The sequence below is a fragment of the Pipistrellus kuhlii genome, unplaced genomic scaffold, assembly GCF_014108245.1.
Source record: "Pipistrellus kuhlii isolate mPipKuh1 unplaced genomic scaffold, mPipKuh1.p scaffold_m20_p_68, whole genome shotgun sequence".
NCBI classification, from domain to species: domain Eukaryota; kingdom Metazoa; phylum Chordata; class Mammalia; order Chiroptera; family Vespertilionidae; genus Pipistrellus; species Pipistrellus kuhlii.
This window is the reverse complement of record NW_023425571.1, coordinates 1,296,832-1,315,383: the sequence shown is the minus strand read 5'-3', so window position 1 is coordinate 1,315,383 and position 18,552 is coordinate 1,296,832. Positions and strand designations below refer to the sequence as shown.

General features: G+C 51.4%; 2 protein-coding genes and 1 long non-coding RNA gene across 8 annotated transcripts in view; 2 read left to right on the top strand and 1 right to left on the bottom strand.

The window, feature by feature from the left end:
* The window catches only part of AIF1L (allograft inflammatory factor 1 like), an 18,202-nt gene extending 16,121 nt beyond the window's left edge, over positions 1 to 2,081 (top strand). For both annotated transcript variants that reach the window (XM_036420379.2, XM_045575163.1), the window contains one exon: positions 1,401 to 2,081. In XM_036420379.2, coding sequence (XP_036276272.1) covers positions 1,401 to 1,488 — 88 coding nt within the window. In that variant the 3' untranslated portion in view covers positions 1,489 to 2,081. The remainder of the gene's footprint in view (positions 1 to 1,400) is intronic.
* LOC123651610 lies at positions 1,608 to 18,104 on the bottom strand. Its single transcript, XR_006740428.1, has 2 exons — positions 18,056 to 18,104; positions 1,608 to 1,785 (listed from the first exon to the last, which is right to left on the bottom strand). It is a non-coding gene; the product is annotated as an uncharacterized LOC123651610 (long non-coding RNA).
* NUP214 (nucleoporin 214) overlaps positions 4,877 to 18,552 on the top strand; it is a 68,321-nt gene continuing 54,645 nt past the window's right edge. For 4 of the 5 annotated variants that reach the window (XM_036420376.2, XM_045575155.1, XM_045575156.1 and 1 more), the window contains exons 1-12: positions 4,878 to 5,054; positions 7,162 to 7,357; positions 8,790 to 8,941; positions 9,766 to 9,964; positions 10,608 to 10,678; positions 11,577 to 11,640; positions 12,002 to 12,105; positions 14,326 to 14,432; positions 15,647 to 15,713; positions 16,021 to 16,147; positions 17,198 to 17,359; positions 18,096 to 18,552. In XM_036420376.2, coding sequence (XP_036276269.1) covers positions 5,010 to 5,054; positions 7,162 to 7,357; positions 8,790 to 8,941; positions 9,766 to 9,964; positions 10,608 to 10,678; positions 11,577 to 11,640; positions 12,002 to 12,105; positions 14,326 to 14,432; positions 15,647 to 15,713; positions 16,021 to 16,147; positions 17,198 to 17,359; positions 18,096 to 18,552 — 1,751 coding nt within the window. In that variant the 5' untranslated portion in view covers positions 4,878 to 5,009. Of the gene's footprint in view, positions 5,055 to 7,161; positions 7,358 to 8,789; positions 8,942 to 9,765; positions 9,965 to 10,607; positions 10,679 to 11,576; positions 11,641 to 12,001; positions 12,106 to 14,325; positions 14,433 to 15,646; positions 15,714 to 16,020; positions 16,148 to 17,197; positions 17,360 to 18,095 lie in introns of all 5 variants that reach the window. The other variant, XM_045575157.1, reaches the window with a different exon arrangement.

Sequence of the window (18,552 nt, the reverse complement as noted above, 5' to 3'; positions counted from 1 at the left end):
TAAAGTGGGAAGAGGAACAGAGACGATGCGACAATGTGGGGGGGTAGGGGGGTAAGAAGGAGGAGGGGGGTAGGGAGGATCTCACTGAGAAGGTGACATCTGACCGGAGCCCTGAATGAGGAATGTGGGAGGTGAAGAGCCATGTGAATATCTGGGGAAGCTTTCTGGGCAGAGGAAATTGCAGTGCAAAGGCCCTGCGGCAGAGTGTGCTCTTACTGTTAAGGAGCAGCACAAAGCCAGGGTGTCTGGGCCATCAGTAAGGATTCTGAGCGAAGGGCGGGCGGTCTGCAGAGGTGGGCAGGGGCCAGGGACGAGGGGGCCTTGTAGGCCCCAGTCAGACGAAGCGTTTTGTCCTAGTGTGGGACGGTGCCCCTGGAGTGCTCTCAGCCAGGGGCTGGCTTTTAAAAGCCCCGCTGGCTGCGGCAGGGGTGAGGAGCGGGAGGCCTGTGCAGTGAGAGATGCAGATGCGGCTTGAAGAGACTGCAGGACAGAGGCAGGAGCTGCTGGCACGGAGGGTGATTCTGGAGGCAGAGCCGAAAGCATGATTACTTGGCCAGATGTGGGGTGTAGAGGAAAACAGGGAGTCCGAGGAGTCTGGGGTCTGAGTAACTGAGTGACTGCCGTTTGCTTGGCAGGAAGAGCAGGTGGGGAAGGTGGGAATTAAGAACTCAGGTGTGATGCGTTCAAGGGAAGTGCCCTTCAGGCAGTTGAGGGGAGAGGCGGAGGAGGAGGAGGGGGGCCGGCGGTGCAGATCTGAAGCACAAAGACCAGCTGTTTGTGGACGGTCGCCCTTTGGATGGAATTAAAACTGGGGAATGCCTGATGCCCGGACCAGCTCCAGGATGTAAGCACTTGGGCCTCCTCCCTTCCAGGCGGAAACACCTCTGAGCATCAGTGGACCGAGTGCCTCGCAAGAGTCACCCACCAGCTGGGAAGTCGTAGGTTGGGACTCAAATCCAGCTGTTTCCCCCCCCAGAGACTCCCCTACGAATCCTTTCCTCAGCTCGCCACTTTCCTCTCAGAGCAGTGAGGTTTTTGAAGATCAGAAGGGGTTTTGAGCAAAGCTGTGGCCCAGCCTAGCTCCACCTCCTCCAGGCAGCGTGGTGAGGGGAAGGTTCGTGGCCTAAGAGTCAGAGATGCTGAGTCTGGTCCTGCTTGGGCTGCCTGTGTGGCTGAGGAGTCACACTGCCACTTTGCCCTCCGTTTTCTCCCGCGTGAAATGGGACTGGGAGCCCCGCCCATGCGCTGCATCTGTAGGAGCCTATCCCAGGCTCCGAGAAGACCCTGCTGGAGGATGGCTGAAGGGCGCTGAGCTGAGGACCACCGAGGGAAGGCTGGAGGAGCTGTCCCTGGATGGGAGGTCCTAATCCTGTTTTCTTTTTTCTCCATCTCCACACCAGAGTCATGATGTTTGAAGGAAAAGCCAAAGAGAGCAGCCCCCAGCCGGCTGGCCCCCCTCCAGAGAGAGACATTGCCAGCCTGCCCTGAGGACCCGCCGGCACCTGTCCCTGCCTTCCCGGCCCTCCCCCCTCCTTATCTCGCTGCCCTCTGGACTCATGTTTTGTCTATTTGGTTTTTTTGGTCGTTGGGCATGTTTATTTGTTTTCTCCATCTGCAGAAGCAGTGATCTCTTTGTAAAGCGCAAATTATCTGCCTTAGAGGGGATCTGGGGCCCCTCCCTCTTCTTCCACCCTCTCCCCACCCCCGAGCACGCAGAAGGGCTGACGTCAAACCAAAAACGGGAGAGGGCGAGGCTCAGGCTGGGAGGCTGGAAGCCTGAGATTCCTCCCCCTGCCTCCCCCCCGCTCGGAGCCTTCTTCCCAGAAGCCATGCTTCTCATCCTCAGTGAGCTGGCAGGAGGAAGGAAGCAACCTGAGCCCTTCAGGAAGGTTCCAGAAGAAATCCTCCAGCCTTGCCCCTTGGCAGTTCAGAAGGAGTCCTGTCTCTTGCTGGGCAGCAGAGGGCTTTGGAGAGAGAGGGGAGGCCAGGGGCCTTGGGGAAGGGGGTCTTCTCAGGCTAGTCCTACCTTGTAGGGAGGATACTGAGGGCGACAGGCTAGGAGAATGCAGAATAAAATGCCTGTGGCGAACAGAGCACAACTTGGCTAAGCCCACCAAGGTCGGAGACACGGGAGGGAGGCTGCCTTTCCGATCCGTCTGCTTGAAAATGACTGTGCTTCCCCCCTCCCGCCCACCTTACACCACTGTGCTCAGCGGTTCGGCAGGTACTTATCGACCGCCTATCATAAGCTTTAAGTCCCCCCACCTTGTGCTGATGAGCTGTGTCCGCTTCTCGGTAACTCCTCTCACCCTTTCCAGATCGCCCCAAACCTGAACTTGGGCGTAGGATCGGGGCCTCCTGTGTCCTCTCTTATGGACTCACATGGTTTTGCAGCCCCGACCCACCCTGTAGGTTAGCTGAGCCAGGCCTCTCTGTCACAGGTGAGGAAACTGGTGGCCACAGGGGTTAAGTGCCTTGCCCGAGGCCAGGGGCTCATCAGGAGACGCAAGAGTCTGGCCTGGAGCCCAGGGTTCAGATGCCTTGCCCAGTGCCTCCTCTTGGCTGCCCCCGATGGGAACAAGGGCAGGGGCAGTCAGCACCGGGGAAGCCCCAGGGCCAGGATTCCCCTCCCCAGTGCCTCTGCGTCAGCACCAGGGATTGGGTGCGGGCCAGGCCCGCCTGTGTAATCCCGCGGTCCCTAGAGCTTTTCCCTAAGCCGCATCTCAGAACTCACGCAGGTGGCACCCTCGGCCCCAGGTGGGCTGAGCGGGAAATCGGCCTTGGCCCCACCTGAGTTCTGGAGTCCCTTACTCTGCCCTCAGGACTTAGATGTGCTCATCCATGGAACCTATTTATTAAGCATCTGCTGTGGGCCAAGAGCTAAGAACCCGAGTGAAATAGACTCATTTTTAGGGTCCAATGGGGAAGTCAGACCCAGACGGGAAAAGTGAGATGAATGTGAGGGAGGAGGGGGCTCTGGGTGCCTGCCGTGCAGTCCCGGGGGAGCCCTGCAGAAGCCTTTGCCCCACCTGGAAGGGAAGGTGCTGTTGGAGCTGGAGCCAGCGTGGGCTCCTGGGGCTCCTTGGTGACCCGTAATCAGAGGCCGGGGAGCTGCCCTTACAGCAGCATGAGGGAGGGCAGCAGGCAGGGAATGGGAAAAGGCTCGGCCAGGTTCATCGGCTGGTCTCAGCCAGTTCAGCAGCAAGACTGTGTGGCCACGGCTGGCTGAGCTTCAGGCTAAGGAGCTGCTCAAGTGCCCAGGCCTAGTTGAAGTTTAAACCCAGCAAAAACAGTTCTCCCTGTAAATGTAAAATCTCACCCCCTTTCCCCCTGTAGATCATTAGCTAAGCAACTGCCTATTCCCACCCCTCCCTTCTACCTCTCCTCTCTGGGACAGGATACCTCTGAGCAAGGTAGAGCTTTCCTTGACTACCCACCATAGTTAGTGTGCCTGACCCTCACTCAGAGGAGGGCAGAGCCAACCAGGCTTATTTCAACAGGCCTCCAGTTTACACGGCCAGAGGAAAGGCTCAAGGGAGGAGAGTCAGGGATGTGTCCGCAGCTCTGGGAAGGGCAGGCAGCTCTCCTGGAGGGACGGGCTCGGGAACGGCCCCTGGAAAGGGGGGTCTGCATGTATTTCAGGTTGTGGCTATTGGCTCCTCACTGCTCCGACCCAGGGCTCAGCTTCTTAGATCTCCAGCTGTCTTCTCTCTGAAAGACCAAATCTAACAAACGGAACCAGAAACTTGGGGGGCACTGCCGAGTGTAGCTTTGTCCCCCGCGACTCAAAAGGAAAGAGTGTGTCCGGCAGGTTCCGGTGGATGCCACGTGTGTGCGGCGTGCATGGGAGAGTGTGTGGTGCCGGGTATCATCTCTACATACTGGAAATAAAACAGACAAACGTACCGATGTCTCGACTGGTGTGTTCTGGGGACGGGTTCCGGGGCTCCACACATTCTGAAGAGCTAGCTGATACAGTAACTGGATAAGAGTGTCTTGTGTACCAGGCTCTGCTAAACACGGAACTTCCTTACATAGCAACCTAAGGAGACCAGTTGTCATCCTTGTCTTATGAGAACCGGCATGGAACAGATCTGCAATTTGCTGAAAACCCAACAATGTGTCCCCTCTCTCCCCCTCCAAGTTAAGAACTTCTGTCCTACAGCATTTTCCACATAAATCCACTACAGAATAGTCAGCAATTAGCATATTCAGAAGAACTGAATTCTAATTCCGCCTCCACCGCTTTCTGACCCTGGGGTCCTGGGTGATTTTAACTTCTGGGTGCTTTCTTAACCTCATCAATTAAATGGCAAGGACTGAGGGGTGACTAGGATGTCTTGAAGATTAAATAACAAACACACCTAAGGTGTTTGGCGGCTTCCAGGCTTTTGCTTCGTAAATGATTACCTCGTAAGGAGCAAACAAAACTGAAGTTTGGTGCCCTTTAACCTCCCCAGTCTCCCGTGATGAGGCCCTGCCTGCCCCATCCACTTTCCGGACGTCTTTTCATTACACACACCCCCCCGCCGAAGCCCCTCTCAGGAGCGGCCTGTCAATATTTGTCAAGTTCCTAACTTCCTCGAATCGGGAACCATGAATAACCACCACAACCTAGTGTTCCTGAGGGGGTTTCCACCGAGTCCTGAGCGTCGAAAGTTCAGACGTGCGGCGACCAAAGACAGAAACCGATGCCACCCGCTCTGGCTGCGAAAGCGGGGGCGGCACCTGGACGCTCCCAGGGCGCAGGCGCGAGGGCCTCAAGGCTACGCCCCCTGGTGCTCGAGCCAGCCAATGGGAGGGGGCGGCCGGGAGAGCGCGAGAGTTCAGACAGTCCCTCAGTCTCCCCGGTCGGGAACGCGTGACGCCATCAAAGCGCGCCGGAAGTGCGGAGGCCGCCGCGCGCCGCCAGCCCGGAGCGTACGAAGTTGGCCTCGGAGCGACCTGGGCTGTGCGGGCAAGGCCGCGGGGGGCAGCGGCGGCTGCTTCGACCACCCGAGGGCGGCGCGATGGGAGACGAGATGGATGCTATGATCCCTGAGCGGGAGATGAAGGTCAGACACCAGCCACGGCCCCCCTCCCTCCCTTCCTTAGTTCCGGCGTTGCCTTGGAGCCCGGCTGAACGGCGAAGCGCGGGTGCCGGCTGCCCCGCCTCCTGCTTGAATATTTGCCGCGTTCAGTTTTCACCTGCAGGTCCCGGGCACGATGATGGTCCTGCCTAGTGCCGTTTCCTCTTCCCTGCCTGGTCTCGTGCGAGCCACCTGAGTTACTCTCGCTGCTTCCATGTGGTGGTCGGAGAAGTGATAAGCTGTTTATTGAGCGTTTAACTGTGTGCTGCCCGCTGAGTTAATCACACAGCCACCGTACGCAATAGTTGTTAAGAGAGAGGAGCAAATCAAACTTTCCCAAAGTCACGTTTGACAAGGAGGCTGAAATCTAGGTGATGGTTGTACTTTTTTTTTTTTTACATCCTCTCCTGTTCACTCACACTGTACTACTTCTGGAAGGCGGTCCAGGCTTGCCTAACGCAAAGCCAGGGTTCATTATCGGTCCTACAAAAAACTCGAGTTAATTAGAATAGAAGGACTATTTTGTTACTGAAAACCAAAGTCAGGAAACTACAGAGAGCGGCAGGTGATCCCAGTGATGGCTTCAACCCCTGAGAAGGCGGAAGTTGCAGGAAGATTTTAGGGTTTGAAACCCTAAGGACAAAAATGAAGGCTGGGAAAAGTTGTCTTTGGCTCTTAACACGTTTGGAATGTAAGCAAAAGGAAATTCACAACCTTTACACCAAAACCTCAACTTAAAGGATTATAAATTTAGAAGGAAAAGAAACCCTTTTGCTAGTATAATTCAGCTTAACATAGGTACTGGAAAATTTGTGGAGCTCTTTTTGCCAAGAAATCAATAAATACATTTTTTTAAAAAAAGAAGTGGTGCACACCAAAAACTGTCTTTGAGTGCATATAGGTAAATTCGCCAAAGACTTGGTGAGTCAGGCATTGACAGGAGATTGGGGAAGGCTCCCAGGCCCACAGGTGCTAAGGAGCATGAAAATGGAAGGAATGAAAGCTTGGCCTAGGTGGGGGCCAGAGGTCCCGCCCTGGTGGCAGGGAAGCAGTGTTGTGAGATAAGACTCCATAATGGTGGACCAAGCCATGCCTGGCCTCATAGCCTGTGGTAAAGGGTTGGACTTGTGAATGTAGGTCTTGACCATACATGTCCTTTTTTTTTGGTGGAATTTTATTTAGCATTTGATCCAGGTAAGTCAGTTCTTGGGATTTGATTACCATATCTTTCTCTGATCATTATTTCCATATATGTTTGTTGGGTGCTGCACTGGATATCTGAGCTTACAGTGTAGGTAGGGGATCTTTCAATATTTAACAATTTATTGAGCACTACTCTGGGTCATGAGTCAATACCTACTACAAAGTAGGTCAAGATTATAAATAATGACAGATAATGACACCTGCTTGTGTGGAGGTTAAGATGATAAATAAACTAGGAATTCAGAAAAGGAAAAGTTTAGTGTGAGCTGGATTAGTCAAGGAAGGCTTTGTGAAAGAATTTTTAAAAATATATACTTTAATTGATTTTTTACAGAGAGAAGGGACCAGGATAGAAAGTTAGAAACATAGATGAGAGAGAAACATCAATCGTTGCCTCCTGCATGTCCCCTACTGGGGATCGAGCTTGCAACCAAGATACATGCCCTCGACCGGAATCGAACCTGGGACCCTTCAGTCCACGGCCTGATGCTCTATCCAGTGAGCCAAACTAGTCAGGACGTGAAAGAATTTTTAAAAATTTATTCCATTGGCCCTGTCCAGGTAGCTCATTTGGTTAGAGTGTCATCCATATACCAAAAGGTTGCAGGTTTGGTCACCAGTCAGGGCACATACAGGAGGCAACTAATCAGTGTTTCTCTTTCCCTTTCTCTCTCTAAAATAATAAAATAAAATAAATTTTATTTCATTGAATAAATGTTAATAAACACTGCCAAGTACCACAGTATGTACAGGAAGCTTGAAAATGACTGAGCCACCTCGGGGTAATATGTATTTTTGTTTTACTGGAATTGAGTCTACTGGATTATTACAGACATGATTTAATTCCCCATTTTCCCTGAGTTGACCTCGTTTTGATGTTTCCCAACAGGACTTTCAGTTTAGAGCCCTGAAGAAGGTGAGGATCTTTGACTCCCCCGAGGAGCTGCCCAGGGAACGCTCAAGCCTACTGGCCGTGTCCAACAAGTACGGCCTGGTCTTCGCTGGTGGAGCCAGCGGGTTGCACATCTTTCCAACTAAACATCTTCTTCTTCAAAACAAACCTGGAGACGATCCCAATAAGATAGGTAAATCATTTGCTTTGTGTTGCACAGTAGGGAGGAGTGTAGTGAAGTATAATATAGTTTCCTTCCCAAGAACCGTTCTAATGTTAAAATGAAAACTGCTGGTAGTCCTCAGGGTGAGCCTAAGAATAAGTTCTGGGTTAGATGTTGGAAGCCTGTCTGGTTCTCTCTGATCCTTTGCTTTTCTCTCTTGATGGGTTGCTCCTCTGAGCTCAGAGTAGAGCAGAGCTTACCATTCTGCCATGCGTTTGTTCTGGCTCAGCTGAGCCTGGCTTGTGGCTCTCTTGGAGAAGGGTTTTGCCGCATGGCTTTTTAGTTGGCACAAAGATTCCATCCAAACAAGTGGGAACGTGTACTATTTAGAGCATTGTTGCAAAAATATGGGTACAGCTTGGCCATATTGTGACTTACAAGAAATAATATATATATTTTTTAAGTTTAAAAAATATATATATGTTTGGTCTTCCTCCAAATTTCTGGCTCCCAGGTCCCACAGCTCTTAGAATTTCCTAAGTGTTGGGGGTGGGGGACGGGGGAGGTTTGTTATGTTAGTGACATAATTTTGGAAAGCACCTAAGGACGGGGGTTGGTTGCCAGTTAAACCAACCTTGTGATTAGAGGACTGGAACTTTTGGTATGTCTCCCTCCCGCTACCTCCTCCCTCCACCAGGTTGAATTAATCACCAACGGCCAGTGATTTGATATCCTGCCGATGCCATGAAACCCCAGGACGATGGTTTGGAGAGTTTGTGAGTTGAGGACCATGTGGAGATGCAGGGAAAGGTCCGCCCCTTCCCACAGACCTGGCCTCTTAGCCTCCCACCTGGCTGCTCTGAGTTACAGCCTTTGTAATAGACCACTGATCCGGGCAGTAACAGTATTCCTCTGAGTTCTTTGAATGGTTTTAGCAGATTACTTGAACCCACAGAAGAAGTTTTGGAACCTCTGGTTTATAGCCAGTCGGTTAGAAGTGCAGGCAGCAACCTGGACTTGCAGTTGGCATTCTGAGTTGGAGGGGTTGTTGAAGCCTTCAGTTTGTACCAGCTGGGCTTGTGGCTGGGCTGGAAGTGTGGATAGAGGGGGGACAGTCTTGGAGGATTGGAGTCTGATAATGTTTCTGGGTAGATGATGTCAGGACTGAGGTGAATTCCAGACACCTGAGAATTGTTTGTCAGTGTGGGGGCACATGCCCGCCCCCCCGCCCAGCGTGGTAGAAGAGGATCCAGGGACCCAGTTTAAGAACCCTGTTTTCCACAAGGGTGACAGCCACAGTTCATTTCCCCATGTCCTACAAAGAAGAATTCCTGGAATACTTCACGCATCATTACAAATCTGTAAGAAAGCTGAGATTGGTCTGCATGACTAGACACCAGGGCATGTGCATGGGTTTATGAACATTCCATTTCCTGCTTTGTCTTTTTTTATGTTTTTATAGTTGATAAAGTTCAAGGCTTGCTAGTTCCTATGAAATTCCCCATCCATCACCTGGCCCTGAGCTGTGATAACCTCACACTCTCTGCGTGCATGATGTCCAGTGAATACGGTTCCATTATCGCTTTTTTTGACGTTCGCACATTCTCAAATGAGGTAAGCTACGGGCAGACTCCAGTGTCAAATGGATCTAAGGTTTCCTGGTATTGAACCATAGCCTAGAGGTTCTTGGTTGACCCTTGAAGTCTTTTCTAGTTTAAATATGGATTTTTTTAAAGTCCTTCATTATAGAACCATAGATCTTTGAAGCAGAAAGGACTTCAAGAAATTATTTTATAATAGCACCTGCCCCAAACTATTTCCTGTTTTATTTACATAGGAGGCAGCAAAGGCCTAGGGGGCTTCGGGATCTTTGTGTGACTTGCCCAAGACCACAGAGTGAATGGGAGATGTCGGAAGAGACCCGCGCTGGGTCTCTGGCCTCCTAAGGCGGAACATGTTCTCCCACTCCCTGCGGTTTAGTCATGAGAGCAGTCCGCGGTGTTGAGCGCTTGTGCTGACCGTGCCAGGGCCGCACTAGTGCTTTCCATGCCTTATTCTTGTTCATGCCACAGGGCCAGCATAGTAGGTACCGTGGTCTTCATTTTATCCATGGAGAAACAGCCCAGAGAGTTTAAGTAACTGGCCAAGTGCCCAGTGCTGTTAAGGAGCAGAGCCGGGATTTTGATCTAGTGTCTGCTGTTTGTCAATGATTTTCCATTCGTGTCTCCCCTGCTGGGGGTCCCTCCAGTGTGCTCGAATAATTCATTGCCATGTTCAACGTTGTGTGGACATTGTAACAAAGCGGTTTTTGTGTAGAGCTAATTATTTTTCATGTTCATTGAGAAATGCAAACTGTAACTTGAGAAGACTTACATATTCAACAATTTTTATCCATGCATTTATTAATGTATTTTTGCTCTGGGCATTTGTTTTAAAAGGCCAAGCAGCAGAAACGCCCATTTGCCTATCACAAGCTTTTGAAAGACGCAGGAGGCATGGTGATCGACATGAAGTGGAACCCCACTGTGCCCTCTATGGTGGCAGTGTGTTTGGCCGATGGCAGCATCGCTGTCCTGCAAGTCACCGAGACAGTGAAAGTGTGCGCGACGCTGCCTTCCTCCGTCGCAGTGACGTCCGGTGGGTGCTGCGGGCTTCGCTCTGACATGCAGTACTGTGATGTCTAAAAGTTAATTGCTGGGATTAAAAGCAAATGCGTCTTTTGTTGTATTTGTTGTTATTTGGTAGAAGTGGAGACAGTATTCTTTATTTCCACAATTAATCTCCTTGAAGCCAAACAGCAGCCATGATTTCACCTGAATGTGCTTGGGTTTTCTGGAGATGTTTCGGCACTGCTGGTTTAGAACTGTGATTTTGAGTAATTGCTTCTGGATCTGAAATAATTGTACTATGAATGTCATTTGTACCTTCCTGGGGAAAGCATCAGAAATATCAAATGGGAGCAAGACAAGGATTTATTGATATTCAGAAACCTTCTCTGATCCCTTGTCTTATCTAGACTGCAGTTTTGTGTACTTTCCAGCTTTTGGGGCAGTGCTCCATTCAAAAAGCATTCTTATCCTACGATTCGGTGGTCCAGTAATAAGTCATAATTGTATGGTCATAGTGATTTTTCTTTTTCTTACTTTGCCGAGTAAGGATGGTCCTAAGTCTTCCGCGGACTGAGACCAGAGCTACTGATTGTGTCTCTGTTTGGTACAGACCTGGCTGGTTCGCCGCGTTTTCTTCCGTGTTAACTGGTGGCATTCTCTCCTTTGCTCAGTGTGCTGGAGCCCCAAAGGAAAGCAGCTGGCAGTGGGGAAGCAGAACGGAACAGTGGTCCAGTACCTCCCGGTGAGTCTTGCCTTGGACTTCCAAACCGTTCTTACGGAAGCTGCCCCCTGGTGGGAAGGTGGTTTGGGGTATCTGGTGTTTTTTCAATTGAAATGTTATTTATGCTCATGGCAACAGAGTCCTCAGTGCCCGAGAAAATGCAGGAAAGGGGAGTGTCCCTTCCCTCCCATCCGTGGCCCATCTTCCAGGGCGCCCTTTCTTCTGCTGCTCATAGCCTTCTGGGCTTTTCCGGATGCTCACATAGATAGTCTATGTGTATGTGCATTACTTTTGTTCTGCTTTTTATTTTTTTAATTTATTTATTTTTAAATAGAAGTTCTGACTTTTTAAAAAATATATATATTTTATTGATTTTTTACAGAGAGGAGGAGAGAGGGATAGATAGCTAGACACATCAATGGGAGAGACTCATCAATCAGCTGCCTCCTGCACATCCCCCACCAGGGATGTGCCCGCAACCAAGGTACATGCCCTTGCCCAGAATTGAACCTGGAACCTTTCAGTCCGCAGGCCGATGCTCTATCCATTGAGCCAAACCAATTTCGGCTTGTTCTGATTTTAAACAAAATGTAATTACATTTACACAAAGTTCCCCAACCTTATGTTCCCAATTCACTCCACAGAAACAGAGCTGCAGGGGGAAGGAGCTGGTGAAAGGCTAGAGCTGTAATGCAGGCACACTTGGGTTAGAGCACAGTGCTTGTCTTCTAGCTGAGTGCATCTGAAGGTTCCGTTTCTCTGACTGCAGGGACAAAGGCAGCGATGCTGGGTAGTGGCATGCTGGGTAGTGGCATGCGTGCTGTCTCACCCTGTCCCTGTGGGTTTCTGAGATAATGCTCATCATTGTTGGCTTGGGGGTTATTTCATTTGACACTTCTTTTCTCCAAATCTCTTTCAGACTTTGCAAGAAAAAAAAGTCATTCCTTGTCCTCCATTTTATGAGTCAGATCATCCTGTCAGAGGTAACTTATCTGCTTTTTGGGGGCTGACCTTCAATAAGGTGCTGTCTGCACTCCAGACATTTAAGTCGCGTGCTGTACTACATGCCCACTCAGGAGAGCGCCAGTGTCGCCTCTCTGAACACTCTCCTGTCAGTCGGTGTAGCAGCAATCTGGTGGACACCTGTGTCTCAGAGTAGATGGCTTAAATGGGTCCTGGTTTTTCACATTTGAATTGCTCACCATTTTCCCTGATATAATCCACTTTGGGAAGAATTTGGGTTTCGGATCAATGAAATCTAGACCTTAAAGCTATAGTGTTGGATTTTTACCCATAAGATGTAAGTTGGTAACAGACGGAGCTTCATTGGCGTGTGTGTCTCAGTTCTAGACGTGCTGTGGATCGGGACCTACGTCTTCACAATAGTGTATGCCGCTGCGGACGGGACCCTGGAGACGTCTCCGGACGTGGTGATGGCTCTGCTCCCGGTGCGTATGTGCAGGGCTGTCTTCTTACCTGTGATGGTGCACCCTCATTGCACCATCGGCCTGGGACCAGAGTTATGTTACTGATCCGAATGAAGATCAGCTCCCCGATGGCGCAGCAAAGCCAGATACTAAATGAGCATGGAGGTTTCCAGTGGAGAAACTAAAGCCTTATTTGCCTGCAAGGAGAATGGGTAGCTATCACTTAAAATCTGAACTCCCTGGTGGCTTTTAATCAAGGATTTTTAAAGGCACAGGTTGAGGGGTAGAGGCTAGGGGAGCAGAGGTACTGGCTGTGAGGGTTCTGGCTGCAGGACTGTGGAACTTGGCCATTTATGGGATGACATGATAGGGGCGTCAGCACCGGGTCTTCTTGCACAGTGGACCCCTCGCTTCCGGAAGGGTTCCGGTCTCTGAGGTCTGGTGTTCAATTCAGGCCCTTTGGTTCCGTGAGGAGGGAGAACGTGGTTCCAGGCGCAGCCCGAGGTGGTGTCCCGCCACACTGTGTGGCTGCGTGACCTGCGGTGTTGGTCTGTGTTCTCGGAGAGGCGACTCAGTGTCTTGTCAGACACAGGACAGGACCATTTTGAGCTGGTTCTACAGCTACAATATGGTTTCTGCTTCAAGCACGCACTATTGTGATCATACTGTGAAAAAGATTGTAAAACTTGCTTTTGTTTAAGCTGTAAGCTGAGTCTTAGTAGATGTTAACTTATAAGACATTTTAGAAGAGCGAGAAAACAGCCTGGCTTTTAGAATGCTTTCACTTACTTATTCATCAGCCTGTGTCCAGTGCCTCAGTGTGCTGGGCGATGCTTTAAAGCTGAGGATGCAGCGTCCTTGCTCTTGTGGATCTGACTTACCAGTGAATGTGCCAGTCCAGGATAAGCATGGCATTGGGGAGGGAGAAGCGTGATGGAGGAAATAAAGCGGGCAGGTGAAGGGACAGTGCTGGCCTGGGGCAGAGAGATGGGGTGGTCGAGGAGGGCCTCTGAGGAGGGGCCATCGGAGCAGGGAACCAAGGGAAGGAGGGAGGGAGTCAGCTGAAGAAAGAAAGAACGCTAGGATCTACCCGGTCTTATTAATTGCAGTAGCATTGAAACAAAGACTAATGAGGCCGGACTTACATTTCCAAATCATACTCTCTTTAAAAGTCCAGGAAAACATCTGAAAATACAGAAATCAATGTCTAAACACAATAAAAGTGAGAGTTACACTTCCATTCTGTTTTGCAACCTTGCTTTAACTTAGTAGTAAATTGCAGGCAAATTTCTATGTCAAATGTAATGTGATTTGGCGGTCAACAGATTGCTGTAGCTCTGTTGTGCACTTGGGTTCCTGATACAGTTGAATTTCTAAAATATGTTTACGGTTACACCTCACCCAACTGCAGGTCTGTGTTCTGAGCGGCATCATTATAGCGTCTGCACTTGCACAAACCCAGTGGTCTGCCTACTGCCCGCCTGGCTGTGTGGTGCAGCCCGTTGCTCAGTAGGGGAGGGAGAATAACCCTCTGCCAAGTGTCATTTTGGGGTGGCAGATTCTGTTCCCCGACAGCTCCTAGATTATAGAGTTGTTTGGCATGTCATTGTACTGCACACCGTAGGCAGCCGTGACACCATTTGTGTTACCATTATGGCTAAGGTGTTCTGGCTACAGTGTCACTGGTCAACAGGAATTTTTCAGCTTTGGTATAATCTTAAGGGGTCACCTTCATAACGTGTGGTTGGTTGTTTGAAATGTTATTATGCAACTCATGAATGTATTAAATGTATTCCTTATTTCAAGATATCATTAAGATTTCTATTTCTGGCGAGCCCTCAATAAACACATGCTAGTGTGTTTATTGAGGGCTCACTTTCTTTGTAGCGGGCTAAACTTTCTATGTATCGTTTCCTTTCATATTTACAACAGCCTCTGATGTCATTTAGTAGCTATGTTACATGTGTGAGAAGACTGAGAATCAGAGGTTGAGTAATCTGTCCATGTTTGTCCACCGGCCAGAAGTGGCAGACAGGCAGTGTGAGTCCAGTTTGGTTGGCGGCCATCATTCCCGTTCTTTCTGTTACACGGTGCTGCTTTATGTCGTGTCTGTACATTTGGACATAGGTTTTGAGCAAATTTTCTCACAAAACTTCAATGGTTTTCTCATTTGAGAGCCATTCGCTGTGTAGGGCTAAGGGAAAGTTGCCCCTGAGGTTTTTCTCACTCTGTGTGTTGTAGAAAAAAGATGAAAAGCACCCAGAGGTGTTCGTGAACTTCATGGAGCCCTGCTACGGCTGCTGCACGGAGAGGCAGCACCACTACTACCTCAGCCACGTGGAGGAATGGTGAGTCCCCCCAGCTCTCCCCGAGGCTCAGCCACGTGGAGGAATGGTGAGCCCCCACACACACACCCCAGCTCTCCCCGAGGCTCAGCCACGTGGAGGAATGGTGAGCTCCCCCCCCCCCACCCTCACCCTCCCCCCCCAGCTCTCCCCGAGGCGCTGCCGTGGCTCTGCAGCTGTTTGTGTATGAGGGAAGCAGAGGCCGAGGGGTCATGCACATATTTGCAGCTGATGCTAGTTAATGCCTTTCCGGCTCCTCCTCTACTTTCCTAGCCTGAATTCTTTAGTTCAGGTATGTGCTAATCTTAAAAATCCCCTTTTCTTAGCAACCCAGTGACAATTTGTGAAAATACTGATATCCAAGGTGCATATTAATAGTTGCCCTTGCTGAAACGGATTTGGCTCAGTGGACAGAGTGTCAGCCTGTGGACTGAGAGGTCCCGGTTTCGATTCCAGGCCGGGGAGTGTACCTTGGTTGCAGGCACATCCCCAGTAGGGGGTGTGCAGGAGGCAGCTGATCAATGTTTCTCTCTCATCGATGTTTCTAACCCTCTATCCCTCTCCCTTCCTCTCTGTAAAAAAATCAATAAAATATAATTTTTTTTAAAAAAAGTTGCCCTTGAGCCCAGGCCAGTGTGGCTCAGTGGATAGAGTGTCAGCCAGTACACCAAAGGGTCTCAGGTTCAATACCCAGTCAAGGCCACATGTCTGGGATGCAGGTTCAATCTTTGCCCCATTTGGGGCGCGTTCAAGAGGCAACCAATCCATGTTTCTCTTACATCAATGTTCCTCTCCCCCACCCCCTTTTCTACTCTCCCTAAAAATCAGTGGGAAAATACCCTCAGGCGAGAATTAACAGAAAGAAATAAAGACAAGCTGCCCCTGGGAGCTCCCTCGGAGAGAGGGCTTGGAGCCAGGCTCCCGTTCCTCTCCCCGGACTGCTCCGTCTGGAGGGCTGTGCTCACTGGGGATTCCGACTAGATTCTGCGTGGCTCCCTTGTCTGAGGTCGGCAGGTAGTTGACCACGTGTCCAGGGATTTATCCTGTGAGCTAAGAGTTGAGGTTTACACCTGAGAATCTCACCTTTCTTCAGCCACAGAAACGTGCTGTCCTCCCGACACCTCCAGGCGGCGCTCAGGGCTGTGTCCGCGGGCTCAGGGTGGGCTGGAATCGCTCTGGGTTGTAATGTCACCACCTTCCGGTTTTGTTCTCTGAAGGGATTTAGTGCTGGCGGCATCTGCGGCTTCCACAGAAGTCAGCATCCTTGCCCGACAGAGCGACCAGGTAAATTCCTCTCATTTGTCACTTCTGGAGGGAACTTCTGAGAAAGGTGCGGGAGGGAATTGATTATGCGGGTAAGGATTAGATGAGGGCACATCCCTTTTAATGGGCTTCCAGTGAGAGCAGTTAATTTCTCGGGTGGGAATTGAACCTCTTGCTTCATGGCATAGTCGTGACTTTTAGACTCTCCCCAGATTTCGGTCTCCGTCCACACCTGAGTACCCAGCACGTTGTCCTCTCTCCTGCCTGCGCGGTGCGGGGGGCCAGCGCAGAGCGTTGACCGCCGTGCCTTTCCCCTTCTCTTTTCCAGATTAATTGGGAATCGTGGCTCCTCGAGGACTCTAGTCGAGCCGAACTGCCTGTGACAGACAAGAATGACGACTCCCTGCCCATGGGAGTGGCCATAGACTATACTAACCAGGTGGAAATTGCCCTCAGTAAGTGCAGCCTGACGTCGCTCAGCACATCATTGCTGACGCTGGTTAACGTTTTAAGTCCATTCTCCATGTTCAGGCGGAATCTGCTCTGCTGGGCACCGTGAACTGGTAGCACATTGCTCCTTGAAGTGCATGTGATGGCACATGTGACAGCACTGAACTAATTGTCATGGACACTTATGGGAGAGACCAGGGCCAGACGCGCTCGCATCTGCCTGTGTCTTTAAACTTCAGGATGAGGTGGAAGTCTAGTACACCCAGGGTTTCAGTTTTGTTTCTCTGCCCATTCCAGTTCCCAGGGGCCTGCCCAGGGAGCAGTGCCCTAGGCTGGGTCTGCGTGGCAGCACTTGGTTTGAAGGCACAGACTGGATAATGGAGACCGCAGGCGCGGGGCCTCTGAACTGGGCCTGAGTGTGCTCTGCGTGGAGCTGCTCCCGGCTGGAGCTGGGCAGAGCCGCAGGCCCGTGGGCCGCGCAGTGCAGGGAAGCCATGTTCTTTGGGGCTTCAGTTAGAGAGGGTCCCCGTCAGGCACCGCAATGTTCCTCATCCTTTCCTGGGTCAGGTTATTGGTGCGATTAGCTCTTTTACTCCAGGTCTCTTGAAGTCTTACTTGACAAAATCCGTGCTTGGGATTCAGCTGCGAGTGAGTGTAGTTTGGCTCACCTTTGTGCCTCCTCTGTTTTTTAGAGTCTAGTCTCACTCTCCTACCCAACCAGCCACTTTCCTGGAGACCCCTGTCTTGGTCAGGGGAGCGCTGACCTACCTAACACCGAGGCCCTCGGGAAAATCAGGAGCTTTAGGAGACTCCGGGCTGCTCCCGGGCGGCTGGGCCTCCACGTGGGCCTGGCGGACAGTGGCCATCGCTGAGGAGCCTCCCTGCAGGCCTGGCAGCCGGTGGCCATCTGCCCCAGGCAGCGGCTCGGGAAGGGGGATTGGGAGACCGCCATTGAGACTTGGACCGAGGGAGCGGCCTGGAGCTGTGGGCGGTCAGCCCCTCTGGCTCAGGCAGGCTTTCCCTCTTCCTTCACTTTTGTTCTCTTTTTTTAACAGCTGATGAGAAGACTCTTCCTCCGGCTCCGGTTCTTCTGTTACTCTCGACCGATGGTGTGCTCTGTCCGTTTTACATGATCAACCAGAATCCCGGGGCGAGGTCCCTCATCAAGATCCCAGAGCCGCTCCCGTTGGAGGGAGAGCGCCAGCCCAGGTCGACAGGTCTGTCTCCCTTTGGCACAGAGGGCTCTTCCCAAGGAGGGAAATCTGCGAGAATACGGTTACCTCGGCACAGTCATTCTTCCTGTGCCGGGGACTCGTTTTTCTTAGAATAAACACTCGCACACTTGCCTTCCCTCACTCACGAGTGGTATTCTCCAACCTGCACTTCACTTCAGAGGAGAGGGCAGCTCGGCCATTTGGGCCCCAGAAGGCAGTTCACCAGCAATGCCTGGTGTAGGACCGGGCAGTGTATGGTCAGAATCCTAAGGGCAGCCTTAATCAAGAGGGATTGCTTAAGTAATGACTGTACTTTCCTACACTGAGTGCCTGGTAGCTGTTAAGAATGACATGTATTTTTAGTCACCTGAACTGGCTGTCAGTGACGGACAGGTAGAGATCTGAATTACAAGCTTTCCTGATTGGGATGAAATGTCGCAGGATGACTTGCTTTTCACAGTGAGAAGTGTACTTTTCCTGTATTACTCAGCTGGCATCCACAAAGTGCTGTTAGTCTAACGTCTTTCCCGTTTCCTTTTCCTTCAAAGTTCTGTAATCCATGGAGCGTTTGCTGTGAACGTGAACCAGCACCTCCATCTCCTGTGTTTCTTTCTCCTTCGTGCGCCAGGACCTTTATTCCTGGCTTCCTTCTGCCACAAACCCTTTCCGCGGGCCTGTCATGTGGCCCTCTCCCGTTACCCTGCTAACTCGTCTCTCCTCTCCCCCCTCCTCACCGCAGGAAGCATTCCCACCACCCCGACCTCGCCCGTCCCGCAGAAACCCGAGGCTTCCACCGCAGCTCCTGTCTCCGTCCCGCCGTCCCTGCCGGCTGCCCCCGCCGCCGCCTTCTCCCTGCCCTCTGCCGCGGGGGCCTCTGCCGGCTTCTCCTTTGGTTCTTCGTCCTTGAAATCACCTGGGTCTGCTGCTGGGGAGCCCCCTCCGTACCCCAGTGGTTCTGAGGCCTCCAAAGCAGCAGTGGGCTCCGGTGCCTTTTCATTCGCTCCTCAAGCCCCCCTGGCGCCCGCCCCCGCGGCCTCCCCGGGGGCCCCCGCCGCCGCCTCCTTCTCCTTTGGGTCCTCGGGCTTTAAGCCTGCCTTGGAAAGCACCCCGATGCCAAGCGCGTCCACTCCCGGCCTTGGATTGAAGCCCTCCTTCCCACCCTCGGCCTCTGCTGTCAAGCTCAACCTCGGCGACAA